The sequence below is a fragment of the Eurypyga helias genome, unplaced genomic scaffold, assembly GCF_000690775.1.
Source record: "Eurypyga helias isolate BGI_N326 unplaced genomic scaffold, ASM69077v1 scaffold15671, whole genome shotgun sequence".
Classification (NCBI taxonomy): domain Eukaryota; kingdom Metazoa; phylum Chordata; class Aves; order Eurypygiformes; family Eurypygidae; genus Eurypyga; species Eurypyga helias.
The window spans coordinates 56112-68745 of NW_010231605.1; the positions used below are offsets into that span (position 1 = coordinate 56112).

Here is a 12634-nt window from a genome sequence, read left to right on the forward strand (position 1 = left end):
GTAAGTCGTGTCAATAAAAAGCCTTCCTTAAAAACAAATGTTCATACACGCAGTCGCGAGATTTTTTCCCCATTTTCTTTAAAATTCATGTTTCTCTTCCCCTTTCTAACCAAATTCCCTTTTTCTCTGCTGGAACCCTTTGTAATGATACCAGAATGTGGGCAAACCTCATTAGTCTCCTTGCTGTTTACAAGGCAGGATTTATGCTCAGCCTAGTGAACACAGTGACACATGATCACTAAATGGCCAAAACCACCGAGACTTCAATCTGAGAAGTTTTTTCACCAGACATTGCAAATGCTATTGGCACGTAAAGGTATGGCAAGCAATATTAATTACAGCGCACACGTATCGCCTGGCACGCGCTTTCCTGCGAGGAGTCTACCAACAACTAGCCCTTCGTGAGGGCTAACGTCATGCAACCCCGGCAGTTATCTGCTATCAGGTACATCGCCGATTCAATCCACTAAGTAACAACTAAATTCCCATGGGACCCAGCCAAAGTCAAATGTTGTTATTCCAGGTTCACTGCTTTTAGTCTCCCTGAAGACCGTTTAGACAAACAGCTGGAAGAGCTGACTACAAAGGTTCCCAGTCACAGGGAACCACGCTAGGAAAGCAGGTTAGGGCTTCTAACTGGGAAACAAGTTACCAAGGATTTGTCCTGTTGCTCCCGCAAGGAGAGAAATGAACGGAGACAGAGCCAGAGTACACACACATTTGTGTTTCAGCTAGAGTCCAAACACTACAAGCAGCTGTATTGACTGACAGGAGAAGGAGCTGTGCTGCACCAGTCGCTGGCACGTTCTGCACTGGGCTCCCGGCTGTCATCTAAATAGCAGGGCCCTCCCTCTCCCTCCACGTTGGAGCACCTCACTACAACACCACCTCTGAAACGTGAAGAGGAACACCACCAGAGACAACCACCTGGACTGCCAGTACTGCCACTGCATTGTACCAGTGGAAATACGTCTCCTGCCAACAGGGAAGTACAGGGGGGACCAACACGGCAAGCTCCAGCTTTGTTTGAACTCATTATGCAGATCTTCCAGCAAGGAGGGCACCGCCTCCCAGACAACACTAGAGGGAATTTCAACAGAGACAACTCCGGATAAAGAGACATGGAAGGAGAGCACGGAGAAAGGCATCTTTTCATCTCTACTGTGCACACGTATAGGTGAGCGCAGAAAAAAGTGTGCAGTTGATACCGTACAGAATTGTAGACACGCACCCGCATGTAAACACTGGCTCTGAAATTCAGCTGTATCTCCATTTCTCAGAATAGTACGTACAGAAAAAGAGGTTTTCTCTCCTAGTAGCCCAGCTGGTTTAGCCTCTGACACTGACCTATTCTCCGAGTTAGTCATGGTTGCACTCCCACAAATTTAAACTCCCCCATCTGTGAAGGAGCCTTGTTACAGTGCGAGTGACTCAATTAATGCTTTCTAAAAGCTCTGATGGAAGGAGCAGGATATTAACACTTGCAGTGGAGTGTTGCTAGCTAAAACTGTCTTCAGTGGATTTTAAATTCACTCTCAAAGGGCTGGACCACCAAGACTAGGGCATGTCAGCACAGCTAACCCATTCAGTGTTCGTTGTACACCACAGTTTCAGAAGGACAAGCGAAAAAGCAGGGCTTGATTCTCAGCTCTCAGGAAAACAGCATTCCATAGGCATCACAAAAGACAGAAGAGGCCCTCAAGTAGCTGTGGTAAAGAAGGTGTGATAAGGACAAATAGAGGAGGGCCAACGAAACATCAAGCACTGATGGAAAAGGGGGTGAAGGCTTAGCCAGATGTCCTGAAACACACGCGTGCATGTTTCTCAAGGTCCGTGCAGGCCATTCCGGTACAGGACTGCTGCAACCGTGTGTCACGAAACGGGAGAGAATAAAATAAACCCCTTGATTTGGAAGGGCAGGTGGTAATTTCTTGGTGGTTTCTAACTACTCAAGAACAATCTTAAAACTGTTTCTCTTCCAGCTGAAAAACCCCACATAAGCAAATGTAAAGCACGTATGTTACAGCACACCGGTAAGTTGTGAAAATACCCAGTGGAACCAGGATACCGCTTTATGCCTGGATGCACAGAAATTTAAAATAAACGCCAAATATGTTTTGAACAGCAAAATGAAGGGGTTCCTTAAAAGAAAAATTAAAAAAAAAGTATGCACCCAACTGGCAGTTACATAAATACCTCCTCAAATCAGTTTGACAGTGTAAAGAAGTATTAAAGTTAGTTTAAACTAATTTCTATTTTAAGCACCTTCTACACCAGCAGCGTGGTAAGAGTGAGGCGCAGTGTCATCGGAAGTGCTTCAGTGGCTGAGCTGGAAAGATTTCACAGGGTTTTTCAACAAACTACATCACCATTTTCATCTAGGTCATCTTCTAGTTAGGAAATACCAGAGCAAGTACCTATAAACCAGCGTAAGAAATGTCGGTGTGAACATGGGTGACCTGGACTGTATCACAGAGAGGAAAAAACAGCCTTTCAGAGCATAAAGGGATGAGTGTTATCGAAGCTGTATCACGGTTTCTGGATAGAAGTTACATAGGGAGGACAAGTCAGGCTGCAGAGAGGAGAGGAAAAAACAGCCTTTTAGAGCATAAAGGGATGTTATCGAAGCTGTATCCCGGTTTCTGGGTAGAAGTTACACAGGGAGGACAAGTCAGGCTGCAGAGAGGGGGGAGTATCTCTGAGGGCAAGGGATTGCATGGATATTTTTTGGAAGACAAACAACACATAACGTGGACCTGTGGACATAGAGGCAGTGTAGATTGTGAAGGATAAGAGCCGGAGCAAAGTACTGACTTCTGGAAAAGAGCAACGGAATTGGCACCGAAGCAGCAAAATAATATGAAGGCAGTAAGACTGGTGCAAAAGTAATCGTGTTGGTTCAGCGAGAGCTGCACTGAGAGTGGCTAGAGAACATTGTTTTCTGTATCCTAATCTAAACAACATTCGACATAGTCCTGTCAAGGACTAAAAATTGTGTCCGAACCCCTGAGAAATGGTTACCACATAAATAATTTCAGCTTCATTGCAGGAGAGAAACACATGAAGAAGCACTACTCTCTGGGATACTAAACTTCAAGAAGATGATTTTTTTTTTTAAAGAGGAAGTAACTTAGAAACTCCCTGCTTGAAGCTAGGAAATTAAAATCCATAGAATCAGCATGGAGGCTTAAGAATGTGAAAGAGTCAAAGAAGATTTGCATTCCCAAGCCTAAAAACGGGAAGCACAAGCAAGAAAATAAATGGGGTGGTTAAGCAGGAAGACACAAGAGGAAATGTAGGCCAAAAAAATAACAAAGCAAAACCCAAGTGCCAACTTTAAAAAGGCTACAAAATAAAAATTAAAAATTACTACTAAATATTCTGAAGAAAAATACCAAAAAGGTGACACAAATACAAGAGCCATAAGAAGCCTAAGTTTAACAAATAAGCAAATATAGTCTGTGGGAGAGTCAGTGGATTCTGTAAACAACCTGGCTATGAAAAGCATGAAATTGAAGGCTGAAGAGATTTCCAGAAGTGGCTGCTCATTTGGGCAGATCTTGATTTGGCTATACCAAAGCAGACTACATTTTTGGCCAAAATGTAATATGTGCTGTAGGGCCAAGGGGAGAAAAGCAGAGCCACTAGTGTGAACACTAAAAGATACCAGGTAAAACACCTGTTCTGGGGAATCACCCTTGCTAACAGCCTTACACCAGCAGTACGCTGAAGCTCACTTAAAGGCCATGTCCAAGACAAGGGTGCTTCAGTCCCAGCTGTGCTGCAAGGAGTTGAAATAAAGCTCCTGAAAGGAAGCCCAAATGCTAATGCCTCTCCCTTCTTCCAGTTTCCAAAAGCCACTAAGGATCTACCCAGGGTGGTGGTGATGATGTATGAAGTGGTGTTTTTCCCACTGGAGCAGGAGAGAACAATGCCACAGCACAGATCTGGAAGGACGTTCCAGTTGGAGAGCTCTCTCACAGGTGAAGTGTAGACCTGAGGTTCTGAGCAGCTCTAGTCACTTAAATTTGGCATAAATTTAAATGCCAAATTTAAGGCATACTGACCTATTCATGGGAAGATAGGATCAGCTTTTGTGTGACAGTCAAATAACACCTGTATTTACCTGGCACAGGAAATAGCCCTGCTTCTGAAATAAATCAGTTTCACTTCAGAGTGAAGCCTGTACCTGTGTAAATATGTGTGTGTGGAATTTCTGTAGAAAAGCACTTTCTGGTAGTTTCTGAGTCAAAACAGAGGGATTTTGTGGTATCATTGCTAGATGACCAGAGCAGGGTAGGAAGACAGCGTCTCCCTGGCATCCTCTTCCCATCCGAGTTCAGCAAAGAGGCTGCTGCCTGCTCATCTGTGCAATGCTTCCTACGTCTTTGTGACTTCCCAAAGGGATTTTTGTAATTCATTTGTTTTGAACTGGGGCATACTGGAAATCCACATGGAAATTAGCACAGTATATCCTTTCTACAACCACAACACCTGCTGTTGGCCTCTCCACAGCTGTCCCACCAGCATCCCTTTAGATCTGGAGTTAAAGTCAGAGCCTTCATACCTATGAATCCCTGACAGATTAAGGTCTATATACTCCAGCGGTCAGTGCGGTCCTTGTGCTTTAACCCCAGCTGAGGTCAGCTGAGACTGAGCTGACCTTAAACATTTCCATTTGGGTTACAGAATTTGAGGTGGATGGTTCTCTGCTCGGAAGTATTTTCCCACTTCAGTCCAACAAAGCTGGAATGTATTATGTTTCAAGTCATAAGGTAAAAATCCAGTTCACTAGGCTCTCTGGGAAAGGAGCTGTCTTCGAGTGAACAAGAATGAAGTCCTTTTTTCCTTTGTCAGTTGGAGGCTATTTCAGCAATGCTACTGCAGCAAGGCTTTGATGTAGCTTCACGTACCATACTTGTAGGAATGAAGGGCTCCAAAAGCTTAGTTATACTGCATAACAAAGTTGATGCATTGCATTCGTGTCAAAGGTGGATTGTTCTTGAGAGAAAATGCTGGTCAGTGTAAGTATGGTTCTAGACAAAATATGGAACTTGTGTTTTGGAGAAAAACCAGTTAGGTGTATGAACAAGAATCCCTCCAGTCATCCGAGTGAGCACAAAAGGAATGAATGATTGGGCCCTTAGATAGCAATCACCGTTTAGACTCAACCTTTCTCTGTGTAATCCTGAGTAGTAAGCCTTCACTTAGCTATTTATGCACTTATTTGTGCCTGAGTAGGGATGCCAGCGCTTGGCTGAGGGTTCCTCGCTAGAGGACTGCACAGAACTGCAGCTTTCGGAAGAATATCTTAAACCTTTACACGTCTGTGCTTATGTTATATTTACGTAGCCTCCTTACAACGCTGTCTCCCTACAAAGGCATTTTTTCTCTCCTTTTTCAGCTGAACTAAAGTTGATGTTTCGGTTACTTGTTTTGGAAAGTGCGTTCTACTCTTTAAAAAAACAAACATTAAAAGTTGTGGTTTCTTAGAACTGGAGAGAATGAAGCAATTCGCAAAAAATAAACAGTGAAATGTCACAGTTCAGCCTCAGGAAAGATAGCTGCAGAACCGTAACAGAGAAATGTGACTTTATGCAGGATCTGACTAAGAATTTATGATATGGACCACTGAACTCATCTTTTGTCATTTATCTCTGTAAACCTGTGAGATTTCTTGGAAGATAGTCAGTCAAATGAGGAGCTGAGATGAATCAGTGGATATAATTTATTTAGACTTTAAAAAGGCTTTTGATGATAAAGTCCTTAGCAAGAGGCTATTAAGGAAAGTTAGTAACCATATGGTGAAAGATAAAGTCCTGCCATGGATTAAAAAGTGCTTAAGAGATAAGATAAAAAGACTGGAAATAAATGGATAATTCTCCCTGGAAAGAGGTTAATAGCAAGGTGCCCCTTCATTACTGCAACTAGCAATCGATATCTCGGTTCACCTGCTTTTGCAGATCATTAATAGTAAGGTACATAGTTTGCAGATAAAAACATTCAGTCTAATCAGAGTACTGAAGAAAATGTCACTAGGGCTGAAGTTAAAAGGCACCTGGGCAACTCGAGGGAAGATGAAACTGCAGAAGTTCGTAAATGCAAAGCAATGCCTGTTGGAAGGAAGGGTTCACGTTACTTGTCGACGCTGATGCGTTCCCAGTGACGGGCAATGCCTAACCGATGGCAGCCGCTAACGCGCACTGTAAAGAAGGGAAGACAGACAGACCCCGTGGTACCGTTGTACTGTGCTCCCAGGAACAAAGCGGCTTAGGGCAGCGAAGCCCTTCAAACGGGCAGAGCCCGCTGAGGTCTGCGCAAAACTATTTTGCACGGACAGGGAGATGGACAAGCTGAGCAGAGATCACCAAGAATGCATAAACTGTTGGGATGTATCAGAAAATGTGGATACATCAAGACAGAAATTTAATATGGAAATGCACCAGGATAGGTGAACTTCCGTGGGAAGTGTTTCGGAAGGAGGGAATGGAATGGAGAGTTGAAGAAGGATTAGTTTTTGTCAGAATGAAAATGTGTGTTCAAGACACATTACGCCAACTCAATAGTCTAGTAGTTAGGGTCAATGCCTAGACAGCCATAGATCTTGGATCAAATCCTTGCTCTGACATCAGGAGGATTCTTGGAGCAAAGCTCTGAATCCTACTTATCCTCCGTGAGTGTCCTGCCCACGGGGCTATCAAGTTGGTACCACTCAGGTCTCATACTCACAAGTGAATTATCCAACAGGACAGCACGTGACACTCTGTCCAGGGATAACCAAAGGTGGACAGCATGCAAAATTGGCACCTATCCACCACCAGAAATTAGGGATCCATATTCAAGTTGCATGAAGCAAGCTCCATTTGCTTCAGAACAGGGCTATGAATCTGGCTGCTCTTCAACTTGGGCAAGTGCTCTGACTATTACTCACATTCTGGTGCTGGTGTGCCAATAATATATACATCTTTTGGTCTGGAATACTTGAAGTCATAAAAAATTTTGCAAAGATGAGAAAAACACTAATTTGTCTGTCAGTGTATCATCTGACCTTGCAGACTGGAGTAAGAAGAAAATTTCCCCCTAGCCAAAAATATAGTATTGTACAGCTCGATGCATTAAACCAGTTCCCATTTCCCCCGAAGATTAAGTATTTAACTAAAAATTAAACAGGGTTAAGAGGTCACTGCTACAACAGTTACCCGCGCAGCGATACAGCAGTCGTCTGCAGCAGTAATGTAGCTGTTGCCAGTTTCAGCCCTGACACTGCTGTATTTTGACGCTCTCGAATTAACATGGTTAGAGCAGCTGTCCAGGAGTAAGCAAAGGCAGGGGACCAGATACGCATAAGAGTACAATTGTTTCTTGACCCCTCATGAAAAACCTGGGCAAACTGGGTTTGTGCAGAAGACCTTAAATGCTTGGGAGGAAAGAAAGAATCCTATGCCTAGGCTGTTAATTGGAAAGAAGTGTATAAATAGTATGCATTTGCTCTACGGGTTGATGGACTGCAATACTAACCACAAAGTATGAACACTCTAGAAGAGAATTCAAACTGTAGATTTAAACAACAGTAAATCTAAATAGAGTATATACCCTAAAACTTCATAATGATGATACCGGGTGACATACCTACTGTCAGCATCAGATGCTAAAGTGTTCCACAAAGGGGAAAAGTAACTGTTCTAGCTGTGTTCTCTTCATGCAAACATCTCCAATCTTTCATGCCACAGCTTTTGTAACTGGACAGCGCTCACTGAGCCGACCCAAAAGGCAAGCTGATTCTTCAAGTATCAGTCACCGAATCTGACTTCTAAAGACACTGAAGTAGTGAGCTCATGCAGGGACAGACAGGTGGGAAATAGCACTTAGCCGAGTTTTGCCAAAGCTTGTCTCCAGTTCAGAAAAATTACAAAGATTCTGCATATTAATCTAAGTAAAATAGATGTCCTGTCTTAATGTCAGTCTAGAATTGTATCTGGAAAACATGTGCTGGAAATTTTGGTGAAAAGAATTTATAACAGTGTCCTGCAGTGTTCATTTCTGGGCAATGCCAAGAAAGCACAAGGGGAATGAAAGCAGAGAAACTTAGTAACAAACCCCTTCAAACCCGAGTGCTTATCATGTGAGTATGTGAAATGTATTTGTTAGCTCCTGTCTACCCAGAAGCAGATTGCCTACGCCTCATACAAACTGCCGTGCTCAGGAAACTTAGTAACAAACCCCTTCAAACCCGAGTGCTTATCATGTGAGTATGTGAAATGTATTTGTTAGCTCCTGTCTACCCAGAAGCAGTTTGCCTATGCCTCATACAAACTGCCGTGCTCAGTCGTCTGGGCACTGCTGCGTAGCATACCTGGTCTGTCTTTAGGAACTGACCTGATTTTAGCCTATGGTGCAAGAGTAGGGGCAAACCCTTTTGCACAGGACAAAAAAATATTGTTGCCAGGCAATTCACAGGCTATTAGCACAGAGACGTTTCTGTACCTCCTCCCTGCCTCAGCGCTGTAACTTCACTCCTTTAGAGCACCTCTTCATAAAAAGCGCTCAAAAGCACAGTTCTTCAACCTATTCTTATGCTAAAGTTCTTCAACTCCTTCTCAGACTTAAATCAGCTGGCAAGCAAGAAACAGAACTTAACACATCCAGCTGGATTAGTGTCCCCAGCATGATGCAAACTGAGAACATGCTCACTCAATGACACGACCTAGTGACAGAGGACCTAGGACAGGACAGAGCCCTGGCACCCTCATTTTATACCAAGCTGTCTTTTGAAGTCAACATGACTTACTAAAACCACCATGAAAATACTTTGTTCAGCAGATTCGATTACGCCGTAACAAAGGAAGGATAGCCACATCCTGCAGAAACACCTTCAGCCCCGCCTCAGTCCACTGGAGTGATTCCACATCCACTATCAGATACCTGGGAGATGCTCAAGTCTCCGGAGGGAGAACAGTTTCCTAAGAGCAAGAAAGAGGGAGCCATCGATGCAATACTAAGCAGAGAACCCTCCGATCACCCCCAGAAGCTATCAGGTGCTAACACGCTAATACGGTGTCCTTACTGGACGTCATGCGACGGCTGATCTCACAAATCTGGTATTTCTGAAGCAGCCCATTCTGGGAGAGTTTCTGGCTCAAAGCTGGCATTTGCAGAGGCAAGACTGGTTGCCAGGGAAAGGGCCAGATCCCCTTCCTACCTACGTGCTCCCTCACGTATGGAGCACAGCACTGCCGCACACCCCTGACGAGTGCGAGGAGGGCTTGCTGTGCCACTGGGCTACAGAATACCCTAACTCCAGGTGACTCCGCAAGATCCCCTGTTCTGCAGATGCAATCCCTCCTCACGAAGCCAAGAATTAACGAGTCATCACAATGAGAAGAGAGAATCTTGCATGTAGCAGTTCTAGTACTTGCCAGCCACAAAGAAAAACAACCCTGTGTGCTTGGACACTCATCTTCCCCCCTGGCTCACATCCTGCTCACCAATTCTTATTACACACATCTAAACAACTTTATTTTTCACAGAGACCATGCCAAGGCATTAAAAAGCTGGGAAAAATATTTCTAATAGCTGTTTCTTTTACAGAAGCACAGGCTGACTCCCAGTACTGAAGTCTCAACAGATACTGCCGCACAACTTACATAAAAACATGGCATCATGTAATTTTCATCACTAAATATGGTTTTTCTCACCAATGAAAAACTCCATTGCCTCTGAGTGCTACATCAGGAAGGACTTAACACGGGCTTTTCTGCTCACTTCATTAAACCTACCAGAGGAATGTTTCACAAGTTTCAAGAATTCTGCTATATAATGAATCCATGCAAATTACAGGGGTAGTATTTGTTTCATCTGTGTGCTTGGTAGGAGCTTTCAGAGTAATTCCAATGATAAGGTAGTGGTTTAAAGATTAATGAATAATAAATTTACTTTTATCAGGTACGTATTACAAATCTTTAATAAATCTCGTTTATGGATTCCTGGAATTTTAAGATATTCTATCCTACTAAAACTGTCTATTTCACAATTTTAGAATTCCAGAAGTAGAATTTAATTGGCGAAACGTATTTTTTAAACTGCCTCACATAGTTGAAATGTTCACAGGTTCCTCTATTTTTCATAAAGAAATAACTCCGAATGGTTAAGATTTTACATTCAGAAACAGCTGTAATAAAGAGTTCAAGAATTCTGTGTCCTGGTTGTGTATTTAAAATTCTCAGCTAACGAGCAGGAGAGAGGCTGCTAGGAATGCTTACAGATGTCTGATTTTACAAGGTTTGGGGTTGCTGGTGGATTTTTTTTTTGCCAAAGCACTTCAGACTAATGTTATTTATTGTTTATGGAAGTTGTTTGTCATTTAAGACATGAAGTGACCACTCCCCCAAAAGAACGAATCGAGTTACAATCCATTATTTCATTTTTGATTGTTTTTCTTTGTAATAGATGGGAAAGTGGATCCTGGATAAAAGTCCTGCCCAGGACAAGGCTCCATGCTGAAGACTCTAGTTATCTATAAATCACTTGTATCTCCTGCAGAGAAAGAGAAAAAGGAGGGAAGAGACAGACAGGAAGACAGAGGACATGCCAAGTGAAATATTCAATACCTGTCCTAAACCAAATTTCTCTCAGAAACAACCAGGAGTTACCTGATACCTCAAAACACAAGCTTAGAAGAAACATGTTGCCATTGTTTTGAGCTTAATACTGAAGTAACAACCTTTTTTCTACTTGTTCCCTTAGTATAAAATGTGTAACATCTCTCAGATTTCTGAGATGATGGCACTAGATATTCTGAATTATGAGAGGTTACTACCCAGCTTACATTCTCACAGACACGATTGCTGGTGACTATTACCCCTTTCAAAGATGTTTAGAACCAATTCTCTAGTTTCAGAACAGGGAAATGCAATACATGTATCATGCAAACTGACTGTGATACTGCTCTCAAGTATTACCCACTGAACACTCTTGAAGCATATTTTACACTGAAATCAGCAATAAACAAAATTCATGCCAAATACTGCTCGCACAGTGCGATTGGTCCCAAAGTGTAACACCGCACAACACCAAGTAACCACGTTCCTTAGTTATTTAAACTATTTCCAAAGAAATTATATGCAAGAAACCACATGCATCTTTTAATTTGCATACTGCAGTCTGCATTAAAATGTAAAGAAATCTACAACAGTTGACTTTCCTCTGAAACATTCTTCTAGAACATAGAATTGCTGTAACAAATTAGAGGACAAATTAGTTTTGGCACCCACTTAAAAAAGAGAAAAGATGAAAAGCTTTTAAAGTGATGATATGGGGGAAAAATTTACACTACTTCGGCCAAAATGACTTTCCTATCAGCTTTAAAGCTCCTGAAGTTGTATTTCCAGTAGATAAAATGTTATCACCTTTTCCCAGTGCTGATGTGCTTATTTTCCTATTAAGTTACTCGGTAATTAGAAACAAAGTCTGACACATTGGAATCTGTTTACACAGTACATTGGAAACTTCTCCAACAGAAACGAAAACCCTCTTTAGTTAAAGATCCTAAAGATGCAAAGATTCAAAATATATAAACAAATTTAAAAATTCAAATAGCATTTACAAACAAATGACTGTTCTTAAAGCCCCTTTTAATCAACAGAAAGAACTTAGTCCCATAATACACCATAGAAAACCAGCAGATTTTTTCTACGTTGACACAACAGGTTTGTTCTTAAGCCTCTCTTTATGAAAATTAGTCACAAAGGTTAGTAGGAAAAAAACATGCCCTCTTGCAATATTGTTCGAGGATGAGTTCAAGTATCACGGAAGTTCGTAGGGAGACCTGCTCCAGTGCTGTAACAACCTGGTAGTATTAAGAGTCCTCCAGGAATTGTAAAGGAGTCCCTTGGGCAAACAGGGTAATTCAAGAAAGAAAACATTTCTATTTTCTGACGGAGACATAAAGGTATGGCTAGTAACTTTCTCTGAAGTACACCAAAAGCAACTGAGACATACTCGAGACCTACTGACTTTGCACTGAAAATAAACCCCAACAGCTCTGTGGAAGCTACTACATTTAGTAAAGTGGCAGAGCCAGTCCCAGAAGATCCAAGTTGCTTTTCTATTATCCTGTGGTTTTTCAGATGATTACAGGGCTAAAAATATTTTTCCTTTATTACAGACTCAAGGCAGTCTTTCAGTAGTTTTTTATCTCTACACTCAAGTTGGGTAGGGCAGAATGATTTTAAGCAAAATTCCTCCTTTGGAGGGAAAGCCATGAATTTCCCTGCCAGAACAAACGAACACAACTTACCTTGGTGTATTTGATTTCAAGGTTGAGAGTGGGAGAAGGCAGCAGATGCAGAGATGCCATCAGAGCTGCAGGATCTGCCTTCACCTCCCCTGGCATCTCAATTTTACTGGAAGTCATAGTCTTGGGGGGCGTTTTATAGTACCACCGAGCCCCCCGCTCTGCCCTGACGCTGTGTTGTGTTTTGGGTTGGTGTCCCCCCCCCCTCCAAAGACCGGCGCTGAGGATGCTGCTCTCGTCCTCTGTATATAGGCAGGTGTCAAGTCGGGTCTCTTCTTATTGGACATGGGGGCAGAGGCAGGGGGGCAGGTCCATCCTACCTAGGGCGATAGCGGCACAGCC

General features: G+C 42.6%; 1 protein-coding gene across 2 annotated transcripts in view; it reads right to left on the bottom strand.

The window, feature by feature from the left end:
• The window catches only part of LOC104516714 (retinal dehydrogenase 2), a 56577-nt gene extending 44059 nt beyond the window's left edge, over window positions 1–12518 (bottom strand). The window contains exon 1 of one of the 2 annotated variants that reach the window (XM_010161138.1): window positions 12296–12518. In XM_010161138.1, coding sequence (XP_010159440.1) covers window positions 12296–12412 — 117 coding nt within the window. In that variant the 5' untranslated portion in view covers window positions 12413–12518. The remainder of the gene's footprint in view (window positions 1–12295) is intronic. The other variant, XM_010161139.1, reaches the window with a different exon arrangement.
• Window positions 12519–12634: the final 116 nt, after the last annotated feature.